Source organism: Bubalus bubalis, chromosome 13, assembly GCF_019923935.1.
Source record: "Bubalus bubalis isolate 160015118507 breed Murrah chromosome 13, NDDB_SH_1, whole genome shotgun sequence".
Taxonomy (NCBI): Eukaryota; Metazoa; Chordata; class Mammalia; order Artiodactyla; family Bovidae; genus Bubalus; species Bubalus bubalis.
In genome coordinates this window covers 13860034-13885723 of record NC_059169.1, presented here as the reverse complement: position 1 = coordinate 13885723, position 25690 = coordinate 13860034, and the positions used below count along the sequence as shown (strand labels likewise).

The window sequence follows — 25690 nt, the reverse complement described above, 5'->3', positions numbered from 1 at the left end:
GTTTACCATGACACAACCCCTTTAGATCCACAATCTTTGCCCCCAGGGGATGATTAGGTACATCACAGGCCAGTCTGAACTGGGTGAGCCCCCTCGTAGTCATAAGCAGCCTCATCTATTGCTTCTACAAATCCTATATGTAGTATCAATTTTTATATGTTGCTGAAAATGACTGGGAAGCCATTGAATATAACCAAAATAATATGCTACTTCCAAATTTTTGAAATTTCTAAGAGCATAATAACATGAAATACATTTTAGTTTAAAATTAAATTGCCTCCAGCCTCAAATTAACATGTGTAGGATTAAATGGAAGTATGTAACCCTCCAAATTTTTTCTACACAAATATAGAGAATAAACTTACTTTTGACTTGAGTATCATCCAATGCTTTGTATTCTGTACTCTTAATCGCTAGCTCCACACCATAGCCAGATAAATACATTTTCTGTGAGGATGGTTTCTGTTCAAACACATTTTTTTTTTTAAAAGAAAGAAAATATTTTGTCAAACACCTGCTTTTGAATTCAGAATGACTGTGTGTTAGGACATGAGGGTAAATCATTAATACTGAAGTTTTTAATCACTGTGAAATACTGCTATTCAGGGGATATTTATATTCTCTTTAGAGATAGTCTATCAAGGAACTAGAAACTTGTTGATGACCACTTCTTTACTTTCTAAAACCTCTGTCATGACACTAATGTTTTAATTACTCTTACAATGAAAAAAAGTATCTGATCTTTTTCTGTTATACCATGATAATTTTGCCATCCTTCCCATGAGTTAATTAACAGAGGATCCAATACAAGTGAGTTTCAACAAAACTGTACTCTTTGGGGAGAACTACACAACATTTCCTAAACCAGTAAGTGCTTTCATTTGCTAGTTGTCTTGATGGAGTGCAACTAGAATGTCCCCAAAAGCAAATACTGGAAAGTAGAGGCAAAGGAAACAAAAAAACTCAGTGCCTTGAGCACCCTATTCAGTTCTTTCTTCATGTTTCTCGATGATTAAAATATACCAAATGCCACAGGTTAGCACATATCCTTGCAGTGAGAGGTCACAATTTGCCTAAAACTGAGTTGTCTGAAGTATTTGTGATCAGAATTTGGTACCTTACTTTCTTTCACCTTATATATTAAGGGCAAACATAAAATGTACTTCTAGAAATTACCGTAAGAAGAAAAAGAAGTCATATTTTTTTAAAAAGTAAGCAACCTGGATGAATACATGTAAACTTTAGAAGATGTTTAAGGTTCTTTCTGGCTTCTAGACTGAATTCTTATCAGTTGTGCTATAATCATTACCATTTGGCATATTTTTCCATGGGTTAGAAAACCTATTTAACCTAGTACTTAGCAAATTCCTGTGAAGATGGACTGATGTTGAAGCTGAAACTCCATACTCTGGCCACCTCATGCGAAGAGTTGACTAATTGGGAAAGACCCTAATGCTGGGAAGGATTGGGGGCAGGAGGAGAAGGAGGAGACAGAGGATTAGATGGCTGGATGGCATCACCGACTTGATGGATATGGGTTTGGGTAGACTCCGGAGTTGGTGATGGACAGGGAGGCCTGGCGTGCTGTGATTCATGGGGTCGCAAAGAGTCGGACACGACTGAGTGACTGAACTGAATTATGAAGATGTTATGCCTTGGCTTAACTAAGATCTGGATGAGGGCAGTTTTCCAATCCTACACATGACAGAGGAAGAGGCAAACACCAAATGGAAAGGAAATCTTAATAGTATACTACTCTTTTAACTCTTTTCTTTATTCCCTAAACTTCCCCAAGTCTTAAAAATAAGTAAGTATATAACCTGAGTGACTATTCCTGGACTGTTTTATTTTTAAATAAGATGATGTAAGAATTAGCTTCAGATATGCAGAAAGTGTTTAACATTGCTGCCCACACTAAAATTTAATTTGCTAATTTCTCAGGCACATGCTATAATAAAAGATAGCATAAGAAAACTGGGTTGTTTATAATTAGAGTAATCTGGAAAAGTTTAAAGTCTTTTAAAGAGTTTTCAATTTCATACAGCTCAATTTAAAAATACATTTTGACTGTCCACTCAAAAGACAATTAGTTGGTGGCTATGCTCTAAATTCACATATCTTGTTATAGTTCATGAAAGAAATGCAATTTCACATAACCAATTTCTATCATCAGTTCTGGAACAGTATTAGCTCCTCAGTAATAAAGATAAATGGTCATTAATTTCATATTTACTTTCTCTATTTGAAAATGCATTAATATAAAAATCTGAATTGTAGTTTAATAACTTTGGATTTGCAAACCAAAAATTCTCACAAGCTAAATCAACTGTTGAGAGGAATCTTTCTTAATTATCCTATTTCTTCTTTCCCTACAAAAAAGGCATCTGTTCAAAAGGCAGCATGAATAACTCTGTTTTTATTAGAATTACATGTTAACTAGATTTACAGTATAAATATTTTGGATGCACAATATGTAATTAATTAAATAGGTTAAAATTTGATGCTACAAAGTACCCAGATAACTGTTGAGTATGCTTTCACAGAGGTATATTTAATGGTCACATTCTCCAAAGAACAGCCTGGGACACTGATTCTTAATAGATGAAAATGCCACCCAGCAGGAGCATATTAAAATCACTTGGGGACTTCTTTAAAAAAGATAAACATATACTGTAACCTCATATTCTTTTTCTGATATAATTGAAATATAACATTGTATTAGTTTACAGCGTATAATAAATATAATGATTTGATATCAAATCAAATCAAACCTTTGAACAACATAGGTTTGAACTGTGTAAAGTGCAATGATCAAATTATACAAGGATTTTCTTTCCAATTGTAAACTACACTATCACATAATCCTTGGTTGGTTGAACCTGCAGATTCTGAACCATGGATACAGAGGAATTGTATATTAATACTTAGCATGAATATTTTGGGAAGTGCAAATTAAAACACTCTTTCCATGTTTGGAATATAGAAATAAAAAGAAAAGTCCTTCTAAGAGCCATTTTAGTGTATGAGGTGAGCGTTTGGTTGTATGTGTGTGTTGGTGGGGGGTGGAGGTGTTAAATAAAATTTGACATAGCATAGTAGTAAGTTTTATGAAGTCATTAAAAATAGAAAATGTGGTAGAGTGTGATAGCAGTGAGAGTCGGGAGAGTGGGGGATAATACTACACATTTGATCTGAAACTTGAATAAGTAAGCAGCCTTTCAAACAGATTGGTTTGAGAGCATTCGTATACAATGCTTAGCACAATGAACTAATATATACTATCAATATATCAAGTTAGATTTCCTCATTATGGATACATTTTAATTAAAAATAACTATGTTTATTAGTCCTACCAAATATTATGCATCCTATTGTTGTATGGTTTTGTTTTTTATCCAAGTTGTAAATCTGTTCCAGATATATATATGATAAGGGAAAGAAACATAAACAGGATACTTTCCAGAAAAGACACAGAATCCCAATATATTTTTCCACATAAAATTCACATTTGATAGTTGTGTTATCAGATATAAGTATTCTAGGAGAAGTTATTATGTAAAATCTAGTAGAGAAATTATAAAAAGTAGTTATAAAAAAGTTTTTATAGCCAAAGTAATCTTGAATAAAGCAAGCATGTACCTGAATGTAATGCCGAAGAACATAAAGAATTTCCCCATTTTGAGCTTTTTCAGACAACACTGTGTGAAATTTACGAAACGCTCTTGTACCCATTTCTGCATAGAGAATAATCACTGGTAAATTCTCTTTGTCTGTAGGAAATTTGTGATCTCCTTTAAACAGATATGGTCTGGGCCTAAAATGAAAACAAAACACAAACAAGAACTGAAAGTAAAGAGCATATGAGAAATAAATCATGAAACCAAAGAGTGGTGCCTCTAATCTGCCAGTTGGTCATCTTCCAAGCAGCAGACCAGATAGGTAGGCCACTGGCAACAGCCCAGGGTCAGTAAAAATGTAGCAAGTTTCATTAGGGGTCAAGGATTCCTCAGGGATAAGAGAACTGCCTTGAATTCTGCCCATCTGCTTTTGGTTTTACATAGATGCAGCCTGGATGAGGGCTTCCCAGTTGGCATCAGTGGTAAAGAACTAGCCTCCCAATGCAGGAAATATAAGAGATGCAGGTTCAATCCCTGGGTCAGGACAATACATAAGAGAAGCAGGTTCAATACCTGGGTCAAGAAGATGCCCTGGAAGAGGGCGTGGCAACCCACTTCAGTATTCTTGCCTGGAGAATCCCATGGACAGAGGAGCCTGGCAGGCTACAGTCCATGGGGTGGCAGAGTCAGACATGACTGACACAACTTAGCACACACAGAGCCTGGATGGACAGCAGCAGAAACCCTAAGACACCATCAACTTCAAACTGAGCTGAATGTATCAATAACTTGATGCAAGCCTTAAGGGAATAACAGAACTGAGGGCCCCACTGAGTCAGAAATTTTACTTCAGGTAAGGGACTGGGGCATGTGCTTTGTCCCAAAGGAGAACTGCTGCCCCTTTACCATGTAACCCTAAGATCACAAAAGGTCAAAGCAACAGTGCTCTTGAATATACTATTTTCACTTGACCAGAGACAATTGCTGGGTCCCTTCCACCCTATTAGTCATTGAATCCTAGTTGACTTAGGCCAAAATGTAAACATCAGATAGTAGAGTTACAAGGCTTCCTGAGTCAGCAGTTCAGTTTCAACTAAAGCTTAGCAGTAGTTATCTTTTTAAAAGGGGTGTACTTGATGGCTGAGTCAGGCAGGTGGTGCTGTTGTACTCAGAAACTGCATTCTTTTGCACTCAGGCAGCCATTCAGTCTGTAACTGAAGTTGTGATTTCCTCTTCTCCTGGGATTCTATGTTGTTTCTGTTGGACCACCTGGGAATGTACTACATGTGGTAGTCTCCCAATGAGAGATTCTCCCTTTAGACTTCATAAGCATTCACATCACTCAAAGCATATACATGTACTATATCAATACCAGTTACAGATTCAGATGTGGGAACCAAAACAGTAAAAATAAAAGTACATTGAATTGGCCTAGTGTGCATGCTAAGTCGCTTCAGTCGTGTCCGACTCTTTGCAACCCCATGGACCATAGCCCACCAAGCTCCTTCGTCCATGGAATTCTCCAGGCAAGAATATTGGAGTGGGTTGTTCTCCTCCAGAGGATCTTTCCAACTCAGGGATCCAACCTACGTCCCTTACATCTCTTGCACTGGCAGAGGGGTTCTGTACCACAGCACCACCTGGGAAGCCCGAATTGGCCTACAGATCATTTTAATTCCCTTTCCCATTATGCACATATTCCAAACCACATCAGTTGAGTCTGGGTGCCTTTTCCTGAAGTAACAAAGACCTAAAACTCTGTAATGAGGAGCTACAATAGCAGGTTATCAGAAGACTGCTATCACCCAGCAGAGGCACAGGGAGTGAAGAACAGCAAGGGGAGAGAGAGGGGAGTCTCCCAAACCCAGGGTGCCCTTGTCCTTCCTTTCCCAGAAAGCCACGTTGTCTGTCAACATTCCACCCTTGTTTCTAAAACTGTCAAGAAATGTAAAAGGGCTATGGCTTGGTTTCAGCTTACTTACAAAGTAATAAGTTGGGCTTCTGTCATGCCTCATGTCTGGCAGAAGTCCCATGTCTGGTAGAAGACATGAGACTCTTGTGTCAAAGACAAAGAACTTTATTGCTCAGGACATAGCAAGCAGAATCAGCATTACACCTGCTCCCCAAGTTTCACAATAGGGTGTGTGTAACAAAATATGGACCCAAATGGATACTACACAAACACTGGGTGTACAAGGAACACCATACCTGGGAAATCATCCTTTTATAACATGCCCACCCTTCTTTCCAAAAGCAAAATTTTTAAATTTCTTCTCAAAATTAGGAATTATGTAATTCCTCAAGGTTGCTCACTACAAACACAACCATGAAAAATCGTTCAAGTAAAAAGCGGTCCAGATCTTGCCTTTTTTACTTGTCAGACCCAGCAAGAATATGCAGGAATTCACAGGGTCTATGGCAGGGTGCCTCTCCTAACAGCTTGATGTTAACCTTGTGTTAAATCTTATATTAATTTAGACTTAATATCTAAATATTAAATATTTAAATTTAATTTAATATTAGTTTCCATAAGAAAATTGAAACATCAGACATCAGAAGTCAGAAACCGATAGCAATTATAAACTAAAAGTTATCAAAATTCCCTTTATGAAATGAACTAGGGAAAAAAAAACACATTAGGGCTGACAATTTTGGAGTCAGTCTATTAATGCTTTAGAGAAATATATAATTCCTATGCTAAATTAACTTTTACAGAATAACATGGTTGCCTAATTCACTATATGAAGTTAGAATAACATTAAAATTGGCATAGTTTAAATAACAGCTAATCTCATTAAAGTAGAAAAATGAGCCTTAATAAAAGCATAAGCAATCAACAAAAATTAACACCACACAATTAACAAAGTTTTCCCTAGCAACACTATGAAGGTGTAATAGTTTAAAATATATTACACAATATGTCCAAAGAGAGAAACTTTGAATTCATCTTAATAGGTGAAAAACAGTTCATAAAATAAAACACTTATTTCTTATTCTAAAAACAGACGAGTATAAAACTTCAAAGTTTTAAAAGAAGGAGTGAACAGAAGACATATGATGTTATACACTGAGATTTGATATAGTAAACATTTAAATTCTTTAAATTAACTAATAGATTTAACATAATTCTAATTAAAACTCTACCCAGGTTTTTTAGGGAGTCAGTTTGACAGGAGAAAAAGGACTCTGGTGTTAGTTTGAAAGCATCAATGAGCGCAGAGCTAAGAACTTTTGGAGGGGGAAAAAAAGCAGCTATGAAGAGGAAATTGTCCTGTGAGACACTGAATAAATTATTAAAGCAATAAATACTAACAACAAAGCACTGTTACAAGAAACATAACAGTATAAAACAAACAGTTATAAAATAGATCATAGCATAAATATGATGACTATAACAACTGACTAGCACCTGAAGGGGGGAAAGATCTGACTGGATCCTTGCCTTCCTATGAAAATAAATTATATATATATTAAAAGTTTAAGGTAAAATAAAAACTTTAAGAAAGCTACTGGAAAATATTAGTAAAATCTCTTACTTACACAGGTTTGGAAAAAACTGTCTCAGTATAAAAACATACACACATAAAGGAAAAATCAGGCTACATAAAAGTTTCTGTACATTAAAATTAATATGAAATATAAGAAAATATTTGAAAGATTCCAACAAAATAAGTACTAATATGAATTACTAAATATACATTACTAATATATAAATAACTCTTTCAAGATTAGAGAAACAACTTTAATACTGTTTAAAGTATAAACAATCAAGCAGTAAAACACTTACTGGTGGGTACTACTCTGTAAAAATCACTACTAACTTAATAATCTCCTTCTTACTTCTCATATTAATTTGCATTAAATACTTGGAAGAAGAAAAATGTTTTGAATACTGTGTTTATAAAAAGGTAATTCTGTATTTTTGTTATTAATTTTTAATTTCCAAGGTACACATTCAATTTATATTTAAAGAGATATAGTCTAGATAAATGCACAGTTTTGTATGTTTACAGGCATACCTCGTTTTATTGGGCTTTTTGCTTCATTTATTGCACTTCACAGACAACTGCATCAATCACTGAAGGTTTGTGGCAGCTCTGTTGAATGAGTCTATGGTACTATTCTTCCAACAGCACTCGCTCACTCCCTGTCTGTGTCACATTTCTGTAATTCTCTAATTCTCGCAGTATTTCACACTCTCCTTCAGCAAAAAGATTAAGACTTGCTGAAGGCTCAGATGGTTAGCACTTTTTAGCAATAAAGTGTTTTTAAGACAAAATGTTAATTTGTGTCTTACACAAAAATGTGTAAGACACATTTTTTAGACAAATGTCATTTGTACACTCAACAGACTATGGTTTAGTGTAGACGTAACTTTCATATGCACTGGGATACCAAAAACTTCAAGTGAATTATGGCAGTATTCACTTTATTGAGGTGGAAATGAAGCCACAATATCTTTGAGGTCTGTCTGTATTTGAAAAAAATAACTTATGTATATAAAATATCTCTGTCATGTGTTTTATGGTATTTTGGTATTCTAAAATCAAAAGCTAATCAAGACAAAATATTGAAAGTACTTATATATTTTAGAGAAGGACTTAAGACTCAGATGAATATTTAGAGCACATTCTTTTTAAATACAGTCTTAGAATATTACAATTTTTATTGCAAGAAATTTCTATTTCAACCTTCATCTCTCTTTATAAACTGCTCCTTTTACTACAGGCTATCATTAATTTACCTTGAAGTAGCCTTCTTCAGCAGCTTTTTAATCTCATTAATTTTACAGGTGTATTTCTTATGGATAACCACAAATGCAGCACAGCCTTCTGGTGGGGGCTCATCAGCTGCAATCTAAGATTTCAAAGATGACACTTAGCTACAGTAGCTGGTAATTACAATATCACTTTTAAAACTCACACATTACTTTGATTAAAATAGCTTATCAACTACTATTAAGTTATTGCTAATTAAAGTAAAAATACCTATACACAGGAAAAATCTAACAATTTAACAAAATCAACTTTATAGTACAAAAATATGCTTTGAAATTATTGAAAATGTACCACTAAACGAAAATATTCTTTATAGTTAATTTCAATGGTGATTTGTCCTCATTATTTCTTTATCTCAGTTCAGTTGCTCAGTTGTGTCCAACTCTTTGTGACCCCAAGGACTGCAGCACACCAGGCTTCCCTGTCCATCACCAACTCCCAGAGATTACTCAAACTCATGTCCATTGAGTCAGTGATGCTATCCAACCATCTTTTCATCTGTGATCCCCTTCTCCTCCGGCCTTCAATCTTTCCCAGCATCAGGGTCTTTTCCAAGAGTCAGTTCTTCACATCAAGTGGCCAAAGTATTGGAGTTTCAGCTTCAGCATCAATCCTTCCAATGAATATTCAGGACTGATTTCCTTTAGGATGAACTGGTTGGATATCCTTGCAGTCCAAGGGACTCTCAAGAGTCTTCTCCAATACCACAGTTCAAAAGCATCAATTCTTCTGCGCTCAGCTTTCTTTATAGTCCAACTCTCACATCCATAATTGACTACTGGAAAAACCATACCTTTGACTAGAGGGACCTCTGTTGGCACAGTAATGTCTCTGCTTTTCAATACGCTATGTAGGTTGGTCATAATTTTTCTTCCAAGGAGTAAGCCTCTTTTAATTGCATGGCCATCTCCAGTGATTTTGGAGCCCAAAAAAATAGAGTCTGCCACTGTTTCCACTGTTTCCCCATCTATTTCCCATGAAGTGATGGGACCGGATGCCATGATCTTAATTTTCTGAATGTTGAGTTTTAAGCCAACTTTTTCACTTTCTTCTTTCACTTTCACCAAGAGGCTCTTGAATTCTTCTTTGCTTTCTGCCATAAGTATGGTATCATCTGCATATCTGAGGTGGTTGACATTTCTCCCGGCAGTCTTGATTCCAGCTTGTGCTTCATCCAGTCCAGCATTTCTCATGATGTACTCTGCACACAAGTTAAACAAGCAGGGTGTCTATATACAGCCTTGACATACTCTTTTTCCTATTTGGAACCAGTCTGTTGTTCCATGTCCAGTTCTAATTGTTGCTTTCAGACCTGCATACAGATTTCTCAAGAGGCAGGTCAGGTGTCTGGTATTCCCATCTCTTTCAGAATTTTCCACAGTTTGTTGTGATCCCCACAAAGGCTTTGGCATAGTCAATAAAGCAGAAATAGATGTTTTTCTGGAATTCTCTTGCTTTTTCAATGATCCAGCAGATGCCGGAAATTTGTTCTCGGTTGCTCTGGCTTTTGTAAATTCAGCTTGAACATCTGGAAGTTCATGGTTCACGTACTGTTGAAGCCTGACTTGGAGAATTTTGAGCATTACTTTACTAGTGTGTGAGATGAGTGCAATTGTGTGGTAGTTTGAGCATTCTTTGGCATTGCCTTTCTTTGGGATTGGAATGAAAACTGACCTTTTCCAGTCCTGTGGCCACTGCTGAGTTTTCCAAATTTGCTGGCATATTGAGTGCAGCACTTTCACAGCATCATCTTTCAGGATTTGAAATAGCTCAACTGGAATTTCATCACCTCCACTAGCTTTGTTCGTAGTGATGCTTTCAAAGGCCCACTTGACTTCACATTCTAGGATGTCTGGTTCTAGGTGAGTGATCACACCATCGATCTGGGTGGTGAAGAACCTTGTTGTATAGTTCTTCTGTGTATTCCTGCCACCTCTTCTTAATATCTTCTGCTTCTGTTAGGTCCATACCATTTCTGTCCCTTTTTGTGCCCATCTTTGCATGTAAAGTTCCCTTGGAATCTCTAATTTTCTTGAAGAGATCTCTAGTCTTTCCCATTCTATTGTTTTCCTCTATTTCTTTGCACTGATCACTGAGGAAGGCTTTCTTATCTCTCTTTGCTGTTCTTTGGAACTCTACATTGAAATGGGTATAGCTTTCCTTTTCTCCTTTGCTTTTCGCTTCTCTTCTTTTCACAGCTATTTGTAAGGCCTCCTCAGAGAACCATTTTGCCTTTTTGTATACATCAAATAACTATAAAATTACATGAAATATTTAATTATATTATAATCAATGCTAACAATGAAAATATAATCAATGATAGGCTATGGAACCAGGTTTATAAATTTGTAGATCTTTTTTAACTAAAGATATTCACATTAAGAAATTTATTTACGTTCTAGTATGCTTCTTTGTCAAATACAGTCTGGGTATTTTTACATACTTGTTGAAACATCTGAATAGTTGGAGAGTATGCCCTTATAGAGAAAGCAAACTTTAAGAGATTGATATGTAAATTGTCCAAAAATTGTCCAGCTTTCTTCAGGATTAAGTTGTTGTAAGAATAATCTGATTCTGTAAAAAGAATTCAAAAGAAAAGGATGTTAGTATTTTGTATTTCAACACATTATCACATCTCTCAGTGTACAGCTAACTAAACTAATACCATATTTTAAATTTAGAATAGAAGGTGTTACAGAAAAAGGGAAAATCAAGATCTCCATTTTATTATTTACTTCATTTGTACCTTCCAGTGAAGTCCAGGCAATCAATACAAGTCTAGATGAAAATAATCTTGCCCTTAAAATCTAAGTGGAAGACACCAACATTCACTCCCAGGTTGCAGAGTTATAATACATGGATAAGATATACTGCTGCTGCTACTGCTAAGTCTCTTCAGTGGTGTCCGACTCTGGAAGCCCACCAGGCTCCTCCATCCCTGGGATTCTCCAGGCAAGAACACTGGAGTGGGTTGCCATTTCCTTCTCCAGTGCATGAAAGTGAAAAGTGAAAGTGAAGTCGCTCAGTCGTATCCGACTCTTCGCGACTCCATGGACTGCTGCCTACCAGGCTCCTGCATCCATGGCTTTTCCAGGCAAGAGTACTGGAGTGGGGTGCCATTGCCTTCTCTGGGATAAGATATAGGCCCTACTTAAAATTTAAGAGGAGAATAAGAACAGCATAGAACTCTATACCATCTCTAGACCAATTCTTAAACTGCAATTAAAAATTATTTGTATAATTATTTGTTTAATGCTGTCCTTCCCATTAAGCTAAGCTGTTGAGGCAGGAATCTTTTCTAGTCTTTCAATTATACCTTTCTACTCTTGGCACACAAAATAGACATTTAATACATTTATGGAATTAATATTTAAGAAGTGAATAGACCTTTTCATTAAGGCCAATAATACTTTCCTAAACCTGTATTTCAAAAAGTCATCATATGAGACTCAGTGTGCTCATTCACTTCTACTTCAACAAACTACAGGTGATTTTTCAGGAAGTTATACTGAGTTTCCCTCCAACAGTCAAAAAAATAATGCAAGATTTGCTTTGGTACTAAAAGCAACAAAAAGCAACTAAAGAAGAGATATTATCTTAAAAATGGATCTTAAAAAATCCTAATTACTACAGGGTCAATAACATAGTCAAAATTTAATCACATAACAAAAATAAGACTACATCAGTCAAAATGGATTGGTTTTACATGAAAATATAGAACTGAGTCAACAGAAACAAATCTGAGTAGTACCAGGCAGAGACATCAAAATTTGTCAAGGTCACTGTTAGTTGCTCAGTCCTGTCCTACTCTCTGTGACCCCATGGACTGTGGACCGCCAGGCTCCTCTGTCCACGGGATTCTCCAAGCAAGAATACTGGGGTGGGTAGCCATGCCCTCCTCCAGGGGATCTTCCTGACCCAGGGACTGAAACCACGTCTCCTGCATTGCAGGCAGATTCTTTACCATCTGAGCCACCAAACTGTCTCTAATGTAGTAACAGATATAGGATTCAGGGGTTTACAGAAAGTAAACATGTATTTTAGGCTTAACTTGCAAGACAATCATGAATGCATTTGACTATTTTATGTTTTAGGTAATGTTTAAAAATAACTAAATCCTTGCTCACCAACAAACCTGCCAATAATGATTTTGCTCTTTCAATATTTTTCATCTTTAGTTTCACCTTTCACTCAGTTTTTTACATATTGGCATTTAATATACATAAATCACTCATTTTTTCTTTTTTTTAAGTCACAGCAGCACTTGATGAGTTAGGTACTGGCTCATCAATGGCACCCCACTCCAGTACTCTTGCCTGGAAAATCCCATGGACAGAGGAGCCCTGTAGGCTGCAGTCCATGGGGTCGCGAAGAGTCGGACACGACTGAGCAACTTCACTTTCACTTTTCACTTTCATGCATTGGAGAAGGAAATGGCAACCCACTCCAGCGTTCTTGCCTAGAGAATCCCAGGGATGGGGGAGCCTGGTGGGCTGCCGTCTATAGGGTCGCACAGAGTAGGACACGACTGAAGCGACACAGCAGCAGCAGCAGCAATCCTGGAAAATTTAACAATACTTTATCTCTAGTTCTTCAACTTACTATAGTTTTTCAATACTATACCAGTAAAACTGCTCTCAAACTCATTACTAATTTTTCTGTTGCTTAAGGTTAATATTTGTATTACTTGGTTCATCTTTAGTATTTGATAACATCTATCACTTATCACTCAACATGGCTTTCATCATACCACATTTTCTAGGTTTTTGCCTACCTCCACTGGTACTCCTTAGACTCTATCTCATGTTCTTCTCTGGTTATCTCTTAAACACTGGTGTTCTTTATCTATTTTCTTCTCATTCCATCCTTTCTCCCTATAACTGCCACTACCTTCTTGGTGTTGCTAATTTCCAAATCCTATCTTTTAGCTTAGATTTTTTAACCTAAATCTCTCACTAGTATCAGCTTACTGGATATCCTCACTTGGATATTCCACAAGCATTTCAAATGTGACACATCCAGACAGCAAACATTTTCCTACCCCAAACCTGGCTCTCAGTTATAATTAATTAAGCTAGAAATGTCATAACCTTTTCTAAAAATCTTTCCTTTAAAATATATAGACAACTTTATTTGTGTAGAAACTATTAAAATCTTTATGGACTTTCAGAATTTTTATATGCTGAGAACATGGAAAAATGAAAATAGACCGACTCTGGAGTCAGATAAACCTTGGTTGACATTTCTGATTCACCACACAAAACAACACAGGTTAGCTAACTATCTTGAGACATCAATAAATACATAACTCTATGGCAGAACCATACAAAATCATTTAAAAACAGGTAATTCAACATTTAAAAGGTTTTAATATGCTGGCACATAATGTAAACTGTCCTCATGAAATAGCAGGAAACTAGCACCTGAATTCAAAAAGTTAATGTTCAACATCTATCATTTGTTTTAGGCAAGTGTATCACTGAAATTATTCTTCAGTGAAGAGTACTTAAAAGGCCTCATGGAGATTCAACAACCTAGAAAATTATAAGTAACTAAGGGTTTTAATGTATCCTATAGAATGACTTGAAAACAAATTCAGTGAAGTCTGATAGTTTTAAACATATTTAATTCCTCATATATACCATTTATTCCTATGCCTAGCAAGATCAGCAATGAGGCAGCAATATGCATTTGACTCTCACCATTATGAACAACTTCAACAGAATTATATTTTTGTTAGTAAATCTTAATACAATTCATTTTAGCTGTTCAACCTTGAAATACATACATATCCTATGCTTAAGTTTAGGTATTCCTGAGCTTATATTCCAACTTGTTAATGACCTGCCTCCAGTCTGTCCAGACATGATGTTTCATTTAGGTATAAAATATGCTAATAAACCTAAGCAACTTAAAGGGTTCAAAATTTATAAAAGTAATTTTCAACACAGCTTCTCCAATAGAAAATGTCACCAAAGAAGTCCATAAACATGTACGGAGAAGAAAAAATTTGAGATAGGGACACTCAGGATTTTAAGTGAGAGCCAGAAAATCTGGTGTTAGTTTCTTTTTTTTAACTATCACGAAAACCTGATATATTTATTTAGCTTTTTTAAAAAAAATCTCAAATAGCAAAACTAAAATTACTATTCAGTTCAGTTGCTCAGTCACGTTTGACTCTCTGCGATCCCATGGACTGCAGCACACCAGGCCTCACTGTCCATCACCAACTCCCAGAGTTTACTCAAACTCATGTCCATTGAGTCCGTGATGCCATCCAAGCATCTCATCCTCTGTCATTCCCTTCTCCTCCCACCTTCAATCTTTTCCAGCATCAGAGTCCTTTCAAATGAGTCAGCTCTTCGCATCAGGTAGCCAAAGTATTGGAGTTTCAGCTTCAGCATCAGTCCTTCCAATGAATATTCAGGACTGATTTCCTTTAGGATGAACTGGTTAGATTTCCTTGCAGTCCAAGGGACTCTCAAGAGTCTTCTCCAACACCACAGTTCAAAAGCATCAATTCTTCGGTACTCAGCTTTTTTTATAGTCCAACTCTCACATCCATACATGACCACTGGAAAAACCATAGCCTTGATTAGACGGACCTTTGTTGGCAAAGTAATATCTCTGCTTTTTAATATGCTGTCTAGGTTGGTCATAACTTTTCTTCCAAGGAATAAGCGTCTTTTAATTGCATGGCTGCAGTCACCATCTGCAGTGATTTTGGAGCCCACAAAAATAAAGCCTGACAGTGTTTCCCCATCTATATGCTATGAAGTGATGGGACCAGATGCCATGATCTTCATTTTCTGAATGTTGAGTTTTAAGCCAACTTTTTCACTCTCCTCTTTCACTTTCATCAAGAGGCTCTTTAGTTCTTCTTTGCTTTCTGCCATAAGGGTGGTGTCATCTGCATATCTGATATTTCTGCATATTTCATCTGATATCATCTGCATATTTCTCCCAGAAATTTTGATTTCAGCTTGTGCTTCATTCAGCCGAAGTGTTTCTCATGATATACTCTGCATAGAAGTTCAATAAGCAGGGTGACAATATACAGCCTTGACATACTTCTTTTCCTATTTGGAACCAGTCTGTTGTTCCATGTCCAGTTCTAACTGCTCCTTCCTGACCTGCATACAGATTTCTCAAGAGGCAGGTCAGGTGGTCTGGTATTCCCATCTCTTTCAGAATTTTTCACAGTTTGTGGTGATCCACACAGTCAAAGGGCTTGGCATAGTCAATAAGGCATAAATAGATGTTTTTCTGGAACTCTCTTGCTTTTTCGATAATCCAACGGATGTAGGAAATTTGATCTCTGGTTCCTCTGCCTTTTTAAAACCAGCTTGAACACGTGGAAGTTCACAGTTCATGTACTGTTGAAGTCTGGCTTTGAGAATTTTGAGCATTACTTTACTAGCACGTCAGATCAGATCAGATCAGTCGCTCAGTCATGTCCGACTCTTTGCGACCCCATGAATCGCAGCACTCAAGGCCTCCCTGTCCATCACCAACTCCCCGAGTTCACCCAGACTCACATCCATCGAGTCAGTGATGCCATCCAGCCATCTCATCCTCTGTCATCCCCTTCTCCTCCTGCCCCCAATCCCTCCCAGCATCAGAGTCTTTTCCAATGAGTCAACTCTTCGCATGAGGTGGCCAAAGTACTGGAGTTTCAGCTTTAGTATCATTCCTTCCAAAGAAATCCCAGGGCTGATCTCCTGCAGAATGGCCTGGTTGCATCTCCTTGCAGTCCAAGGGACTCTCACGAGTCTTCTCCGACACCACAGTTCAAAAGCATCAATTCTTCGGCGCTCAGCCTTCTGCACAGTCCAACTCTCACATCCATACATAACCACAGGAAAATCCATAGCCTTGACTAGACGGACCTTTGTTGGCAAACTAATGTCTCTGCTTTTGAATATGCTATCTAGGTTGGTCATAACTTTCCTTCCAAGGAGTAAGCGTCTTTTAATTTCATGGCTGCAGTCACCATCTGCAGTGATTTTGGAGCCCAGAAAAATAAAGTCTGACACTGTTTCCACTGTTTCCCCATCTATTTCCCATGAAGTGGTGGGACTGGATGCCATGATCTTCGTTTTCTGAATGTTGAGCTTTAAGCCAACTTTTTCACTCTCCACTTTCATCAAGAGACTTTTGAGTTCCTCTTCACTTTCTGCCATAAGGGTGGTGTCATCTGCATATCTGAGGTTATTGATATTTCTCCCGGAAATCTTGATTCCAGTTTGTGTTTCTTCCAGTCCAGCGCTTCTCATGATGTACTCTGCATATAAGTTAAATAAACAGGGTGACAATATACAGCCTTGATGAACTCCTTTTTCTGGTTGGAACCAGTCTGTTGTTCCATGTCCAGTTCTAACTGTTGCTTCCTGACCTGACTAGCACGTCAGATGAGTACAATTGTGTGGTAGTTTGAGCATTCTTTGGCATTGCCTTTCTTTGGATTGCAATGAAAACTGACCTTTTCCAGTCCTGTGGCCAGTGCTGAGTTTTCCAAATTTGCTGGCAAATTGAGTGCAGCACTTTCATAGCACCATCTTTTAGGATTTGAAATAGCTCAACTGGTATAAATACAAAACCAACAATCTCCCATTGCTTTACAAGTAGACTTCTAAGTGGTCATAGTTTCTCCTTGCAATCTACTCCTGTTGTCTCTTCTGCTTGTTTTCCTTTCCCTATGATTTCACTAAATCCTGTCATCCAAACTCAACTCCAGCCCTTACCACTGGAAAGGTTGTCATGTTCTCTGAAATACTGACCAGGCCCCTCTTTACATATTTCCATGTTACACGTATCCATTCCTAGTAAAGCTGTGATCACTTACTAGTACATGTAGCGGTTCTGCTGTTTCCATCATATTACAGGTTTGGAGAACACAGATCACATTTATTCATGTTTGCATTCTCAGTATCTAAAGCAGTGCATACTGTCTCTCATGATTCAAATAATGATTATCGAATAATGAAGGTTTTTAGTAAGTTTTTTCAAAGAGTAAATTACTTGTTTTTGAAAATAATTTCAGTTTACAATATTAAAGGTATGTCTGTTCTCTTTATCTTAACCCTATCTTATAAAATCATAAAATTGTTGAACTTAAAGGCCACTTAAGCCAAACAAGCTCTAGTAAATGAACACTTAAAACATTCAAAACCATTGTTCATCTTACATTTACACTCAGGAATAAAATCCTAAACTACTTAATCATCCTACTATGAAGTTTTCTCTATGCTTAAAAGGTGAGAAAATTCCTCTTGAGGGTTTTAATGTTAACATCATTTATTCTATTCTCTGTAGAGACAGTAAACTAATCTTTTTCTTTAACCTTTCCTTATAACAATAATTAACCTTTCAGCCTCCACTGCTAAAATCTAATTTCAGCATCTGATATTCCCTAAGAAACACAGTAATAAACACGTGTTCATTCTAAAACTATGTATGTATGTGTATATGTGTGTGTGTGTGTGTATAGGTATAAAAAGCAGGAATGATTAACTCCATTTTCTAAATTATGAAATGAAAGTATACAGGTTATCTGACTTGTTAAGGGCAAAAATTAAAAATCTGTTTTAAGAGTTCAGGAGTAAAAGTATTATGGCAAAAAAAATTATTTCACTATTATTACATGCAAAACTAATACTATTTCAAAGAAATCTAGGTAAAAAGAAAACCATAATTCAACAATTTCTATTTCTTGATTATAATGTAATAGCCAAACGCCGCTAATTATAAAAGTTTTCTTATAATAAAGTATTAAAACCTTATACGTTTGGAAATGGATGATTGGAATAGTTTCCATTAAAATATCTTCAAAGTTAATATTCAGATTTACTAGCCTAATTAAGTATACACACTTAAACATTACCATTAAAAACAGTAAACATGTCTAACATAGGCACAAAAATATGTATCTGGAAAGCTGAAATATGTACATCACCTACCTGTTTGCTTATAAATTGCTAATTCTTGTACAGTTTCCAAAAACTGCCAAAATTTTTCATTACTTTCTTCTGCTATAAATTCACTATTAAAAATAAAAGTAATCAGTTAATAGCTAGAAAATAAAAAGTGATTTTGATACTATAAAATGTATTTCAGAGCCAAATTACAGCTTCTGGTAAAAACCAAAACTCCCAAAACTAAAGTTATCGATTTCCATCTACTATAATGCAAAAAGAAAACACATTGATGATTCTTACCTGAGTTTTCATTCTAAACTATAGGCATATAATCGTAACTAGAAAAGACTATATGACAAATTACTTTTGGTTTTTCCTCTTTATTAGGTAAAAAATGGATAACTTATTTTGTCCTCTATGTGAAATGCCCTGAGAAGTATAACTTAATGGCAATATAGGGTTTGATCCCTGGGTCAGGAAGATCCCCTGGAGAAGGAAATGGCAACCCACTACAGTATCCTTGCCTGGAAAATCTCATGGACAGAGGAGCCTGGTGGGCTATGGTCCATGGGGCTGCAAAGAGTTGGACACGACTGTACTGACTTAGCATGCACACATGTGTAATGCCCTGAGAGGTATAATTTAATGGCAATACAGACAGTGTTATATAAAAGTAAAAAAGGTAAAAAATAGCCTATTTTTCACAAACAAAACCTGGTCTTATAAACATCTTTAGAAAGCAATATTATTATTTTTATTTAGCTACGTATTTGTGTAGACAATCTTATTTCAAACAGAAAATATCTTAATCAAAAAATTAACAGAAAATTGATACACTGCATTAGGTCTTTGACCTGGAAACCCCCAAAAAACTGCCATTTATCCAAAGAGCATAGGTAAGAAAAATTAGCCAAAGCAATGTAAAGCCTTTTGGAAATAGTGAAATAAGTGAAAGGTTATTCAGTCTTGTTTAGAACAAAGTGCAAGACACCAAAAACAAGTAGATCTAACTATTTAAACTAGAAAAGATATAACCAAACAGACGGTACAGATTCTGCTATTGCCCACCTTATCTTTTTTTTAGCCTCAGTAAACCTAATGATTAATATAAATGGTAAGTATTGAGGAGATTCAAGACACATGCAAAGTTAGCTAATTCTTGTAAGTCTGAGATGATCAGTAAAGGCAGAAAAGGAGGTGAGAAAACTGATTAATTCATCAACATACTAAACATGACAGGTATATGAATTTAAAGCACTAACTTCAAGGCAACCCTTGTTATTAATGGTGTCCAACTCAATGGCATTAAAACAGGCAAACAAACACACAAAAAGGCTAAAAGGAAGGAAACTATGGGAAACACTAAATAGATGTGACCAAAAAGTGATGGTACAAAACCTTTAGAAAAGTAGAGCACAACACTTATTATTTAACTGACTTGACCAAACACTATTGACAATGCTCATATATTGTGCAACTATGGGAAAAACACTTCTTCCATATGTCAGAATTTATACATATGAGTATGATCCTTCAAAGTAATCACCTTACTAAAGTATTCCCTTACAATTACTCCTTCACTATACCACTGCTCTAACACTTTGAGAACGCTTCTTGAATTACTCTCATGGGCAATTTGCCAGTCACTACTCTTAGAGGAGAAAATATCCTTGATAGACCATCTAAATCAGCATCTCACCTTCCAAAAATGTAAGTTATTACTTTGGTCAAAATTTTTAAAAGGAAAAAAAAATTCAAAATTCTGGTATTTCCAGTTTGTTTACTTGTTTTATATAATCAGATCAGATCAGATCAGTCATTCAGTCGTGTCCGACTCTTTAGCACCAAATAACAAGGTTTCTTCCCAAAAGAATTTTATCTATTCTAACATAGATTAAAAAAAAATTCCGTAGAGGATGATTTTACACATACTAAAGAGCTGGACAGTAATTATAAGTGTTATTTCAAAAAATATTTTCAGTAAGAGCAACACCAGTGGAATAAATACAGTTTAAATTATGGTATATGTGTTGAAAAATTTAATCTCACCAGCCTATAAACATCCCTAGCAAATAGTACTAAATTATAAATGTCTTAGGGCCTCCCTGGTAGCTCAGCTGGTAAGAATCTACCTTCAATGCAGGAGACCCTGGTTTGATTCCTCGGTCAGGAAGATCCCCTGGAGTAGGGATAGGCCACCAGTATTCTTGGGCTATCCAGCATTCCTGGGCTTCCCTGGTGGCTTAGATGGTAAAGAATCTGCATGCAATGTGGGCAACCTGGGTTCCATCCCTGGGTTGGTAAGATCCCCTGGAGGGAGGCATGGCAACCCACTCCAGTATTCTATATTTCTGCCAACAGTCTCCTCAAGGCAATCTGGGCTTTTTCTACCACTAGAAAATCTAGGCTTTTTTTGCCTCTCAAAACTCTTCCAGCTTCTGTCAGATTCAACAGATAATTCTACATTTTTAGGTATTTGTTACAGCAGTACCCTACTTCAAGGTACAAAATCAAATCAGTTTCCTATTGCTGCTGTAATAAATTATCAAAAATTTGGTGACTTAAAACAACAGAAACTTATTGTCTCAGTTCTGGAGAAGTCCAAAATCAAGGTATTGGTAGGGCTACGCTCCCTCCAAAGGCTCTAGGGGAGAACCTTCCAGGTTCTGAAAGCTTAAGGTGGTCCTTGGCTTGTGGCTACATCAATCCTATCTCTGTCTCTATTCATATATCCTCCTCTTCCTGTGTCTTCTCTTATGTATCTTATAAGCGTATTGGACTTAGCACCCATCCAGATCCATAAGAATCATGTCTTAAGACCCTTAATTACATTGTCAAAGAGCCGTTTTCCAAATGAGGTAACATTCACAGGTTCCAGGGGTTAGGATGTGGACATATCTTTTTGGAAGCCATCTTTCAACCCACTACAAGTTATGGGGTTGGTACATCAGAGTGGGACTAGACTGTGAAGAACCCAGGGATGCTCCTTAGAGCATCCTATGGGAGTTCCAGTTCTCAGACTCTTGAGGCAAGTAGAAATTGAAACACTCCAACTGCCAGTCTAATACTGGAAGAAGTTAGACTGATTTGGAACTGAGTGTGAGACCATATCCATGCAAAGTATGGAAGAAACTGGGGAAAAGGTAGAGGAATAGGACATATTTTAAACTAGAATATTTTGTTTAATAAAAACTGTTTTATTGTAATTTCTATACTACATCTAAATATCTATATATTGTAACATCTATACAGATGTATCTATACCACAGAAATTTAATGGATCACAAGAGACTATGAACAATTAAACAACAACAAACTGGGCAGCCTAGAAGAAATGAATAAACTTCTAGAAACATACAACTTATCAAGACTGACCCATGAAATAGAAAAATCCAAACAGACTTATTATTAGTAAGGAGACTGAATCTGTAATCAAAAGCTTCCCAATAAACAAAAGTCCAGAACCAGATAGCTTCATTGTTGAATTCTACCAAACATGTGTGACAGAAACCAACACAATATTGTATAGCAATTATCCTTCGATTAAAAATAAACTTAAAAAATAAAATAAAGAATATCAATCCTCAAACTCTTTCAAAATAAAACACTCTCAAACTTGTTTTATAAGACCAGCATTATTCTGATACCAAAACCAGAAAAGGACACAAGAAAATTAAAGGTCAACATTCCTGCTGAACATAAATGCAAAAATCTTCAACAAAATATTAGCAAATTAAATACATTAAAAGGATCATACACCATAATCAAGCTATTCCAGGGAGGCAAGGATGGTTTAATACCCACAAATATACAAATGTGAAATACCACATTAACAAATTAAAGATAAAAATCACATGATCATCCCGATCAGATCAGATCAGATCAGTCGCTCAGTCGTGTCCAACTCTTTGCAACCCCATGAATCGCAGCACGCCAGGCCTCCCTGTCCATCACCAACTCCCAGAGTTCACTCAGACTCACGTCCATCGAGTCAATGATGCCATCCAGCCATCTCATCCTCTGTCATCCCCTTCTCCTCCTGCCCCAATCCCTCCTAGCATCAGTCTTTTCCAATGAGTCAACTCTTCGCATGAGGTGGTCAATAGACACACACAAAAAAAAGCATTTGAAAAAAATCAGTATCAAGATGAAAAAACTCAAAATGGGTATAGAGGGAATGTCCTCAACATGTGCTGTGCTTAGTTGCTCAGTCATGTCTGACCCTTTGCGAGCCCATGGACTGTAGCCTGCCAGGCTCCTCTGTCCATGGGGATTCTCCAGGCAAGAAAAGTGGAGTGGGTTGCCAAGCTCTCCTCCAGGGGATTTTCCCAAACCAGGGACTGAACCCAGGTCTTCCGCATTGCAGGCAGATTCTTTAAAGTCTAAGCCACCATGGAAGACCAAGAATACTGGAGTGGGCAGCCTCTCTCTCCTCAACATAATAAAGGCCATACACAACAACAACAGCAACAAAAAAAACCAAAGAGATGGGCTTGCCTGGTGGCTCAGTGGTAAAGAATCCATCTACCAATGCAGGAGACATCAGTTCAATCACTGATCTGGGAAGATCCCACGTGCCGCAGAGCAACTAAGCCCGTGCACTACAGCTATTAAGCCTGTGCTCTAGAGCCTAGGAACTAGAGAAAAGCCCATGCAGCAATAAAGACTTAGTAGAGCCAAAAATAAATAAAATTATATATATATATAATCATATAAATATAAAAGACAAGATAACAAGTGTGGTGAGGCTGTGGAGAAAAAGGAATCCATGTGCACCCTTGCTGGTTATGTAAACAGATAAGGCCACTATGGAAAACAGTTTGGAGGTTCATCAAAAATTTTTACAAACTCAGCCATTAAAAAGAATACATTTGAATCAGTTCTAATGAGGTGGATGAAACTGGAGCCTATTATACAGAGTGAAGTAAGCCAGAAAGAAAAACACCAATACAGTATACTAACGCATATATATGGAATTTAGAAAGATGGTAACAATAACCCTGTATATGAGACAGCAAAAGAGACACTGATGTATAGAACAGTCTTTTGGACTCTGTGGCAGAGGGAGAGGGTGGGATGATTTGGGAGAATGGCATTGAAATATGTATAATATCATATATGAAACGAGTCACCAGTCCAGGTTCGATGCACGATACTGGATGCTTGGGGCTGGTGCACTGGGAAGACCCAGAGGGAGGGTATGGGGAGGGAGGAGGGAGGAGGGTTCAGGATGGGGAACACATGTATACCTGTGGCGGATTCACTTTGATATATGGCAAAACCAATACAATATTGTAAAGTTAAAAAATAAGATAAAATTAAAAAAATTTTTTTTTTACAAACTATCATATGATCCAGCAATTCCAATTCTGGGTGAAAACACTAACTAAAATACAGGCAGTCCTATGTTCAGTGCAGCATTATTTACAATGGCCAAGATATGTTAACAACCTAAGAATCCACTGAATGATAAATGAATACAGAAAATGTAGAGACAGGAAGATGGCAGAGGAGCATGTGAACATGGAGTGCATCTCTCTCCATGGATGTATCAGGAATACCCCTTCAGACACAGAAGGTCTTGCAGAACATCAGCTGAGAGTGGGCAAGAGTCCCTGACCACTAGAAAGGAATATACAGATCCATGCAAAATTCGGCAGGATGAAAGGAGAAGTGGGAAAAAAGGAGAGTGAGCAGGACTGTACCTGCACATGGGAGGGTGGGGGACCTGAAGCAGTGGTCAGTTCCCCTTATCAGGGAAACTGTGCCGGACACTGGAGAAGCATTTGGGGCTGTTGGAGAGTGCAGAAAATGTACACACACACACAGACGAGTATTATTCAGCCATAAAGAAAGAAAATACTGCTATTTGTGAGAACTTGGACAGACCTGAGGGAATTTTGCTCAGTGAAATAAGTCAGAGACAAATACCCTATGAAATCTTAAAACAAACATAACACAGTAAGGAAACGAGCTCCTATACAGGGAACAGATTGGGTGCCGGAAGCAGGGAGGTGGGAGAAACGAGTGAAGGTGGTCAAAAGGTGCAAATTTTTGGCTACAATATAAATAATCGGTCATGGGGATGTAACGTACAGCATGGTGACTATAGTTAAAGAACTGCATATTGGAAAGCTGCCAAGAGAGATCCTAAAAGTTCTCATCACAAGAAAAGAAACCTTTGTAATTATGTGTGCTGACAGATATTAACTGGACTTATGTCCATGGTGATAATTTCACACTATGTGAACACATCATCAAATCATTATGTTGCACACCTGAAACTAATACCTTACATAAATTATAGCTCAATTAAAAAAAAATCTGTTTTCGTATCTTATATATGCAACTTCACGGAGGTGATGAAGACTCTTTGGAACCAAAAGCTATGGCTCTGGTGCAGTATTAATACAAAAGCAACTGGCATTAAAACTTCATGCCAACAAAACTTCATGCCGGTTAAAAAAGGAAAAAGAAAATTCAAATTTTGTTTAGCTACTGGAATACTAAGATTAAAATTCATTATCTCCCAGTTTTGTTTCTCCACATAAGGTACATGATACCTTATGCACTAACTCCAACTGAGGAGATTCAGAAAGAAGTCAGAGCTTTGGGACGCTCTCTTCTCCATAGAAAGCCATCGTATGAAATTAGGTGCTTCAACTACCGGTTCCTAAAAACTAGAACTGCCTCCATCAATTGCAGAGCTTGCACTAAACGCCACAGTCCACCTCCCAGTCTTCCTTTTCTCTCACGTAAATGCTAAGAAAATCCAAAGGAATTAAAAATTTTCAAACCCGTGGGTGAGGCAAAGAAGGAATGGAGGGGAAAAGGAGCCGCAAGTGAGTGCGGCGCCCAGGGTACCAAGAGGAGGAGGTGATGCTCTGAAAGTCAGGCGTCCGAGGCGTCGTCGAGGTCCCGGGGCGCCCACAGCCCCGCCGCACCCTCCCTCCGCGCGGGCTCGGCGGAGGGTCCGGCCCGCACTCCCTCACCTGGCCTCCAGCAGCAGCGGGGTCTCCGGCCACTTGGCGGCCAAGTGGGCCGTCACCGCCTTGGACGCGGAGGCCGTCCGGGCTCCGAGCAGCGAGAGCCAGAGCGCCGTGAAGCCCAGGAGCAGCCGCACTACGCCGGCGGCCTTTGCCATGGTGCGGACAGGGAAGCGCGAGCCCCTCAGACCCGGCGCCTTCAGCCCACAGCCGCCACGCTACAGCCGGCTCCTCCCGTCGCGCGACCGCCCACTTCCGGTGGGGGGAGCGCGAGTCCGTTACACGGGCCGGGGCCTGGCGGGTGCCGAGCGCATGCGCCGAGCGCTCCGCCGCTGTCCCGGGAGCCCCCGAGGGCGGACCCCTGGGCCACGTACGTGCAAGGCGGCGCCGGA

At 37.7% G+C, this 25690-nt stretch overlaps 1 protein-coding gene across 3 annotated transcripts in view; it reads right to left on the bottom strand.

Annotated features, from left to right (window-relative positions):
• UGGT2 (UDP-glucose glycoprotein glucosyltransferase 2) overlaps positions 1-25461 on the bottom strand; it is a 147037-nt gene extending 121576 nt beyond the window's left edge. For 2 of the 3 annotated variants that reach the window (XM_025262666.3, XM_006074284.4), the window contains exons 1-6: positions 25305-25461; positions 18355-18437; positions 10839-10969; positions 8362-8474; positions 3640-3814; positions 366-462 (exon numbers count right to left, since the gene is read on the bottom strand). In XM_025262666.3, coding sequence (XP_025118451.2) covers positions 366-462; positions 3640-3814; positions 8362-8474; positions 10839-10969; positions 18355-18437; positions 25305-25456 — 751 coding nt within the window. In that variant the 5' untranslated portion in view covers positions 25457-25461. The remainder of the gene's footprint in view (positions 1-365; positions 463-3639; positions 3815-8361; positions 8475-10838; positions 10970-18354; positions 18438-25304) is intronic. The other variant, XM_025262667.3, reaches the window with a different exon arrangement.
• Positions 25462-25690: the final 229 nt, after the last annotated feature.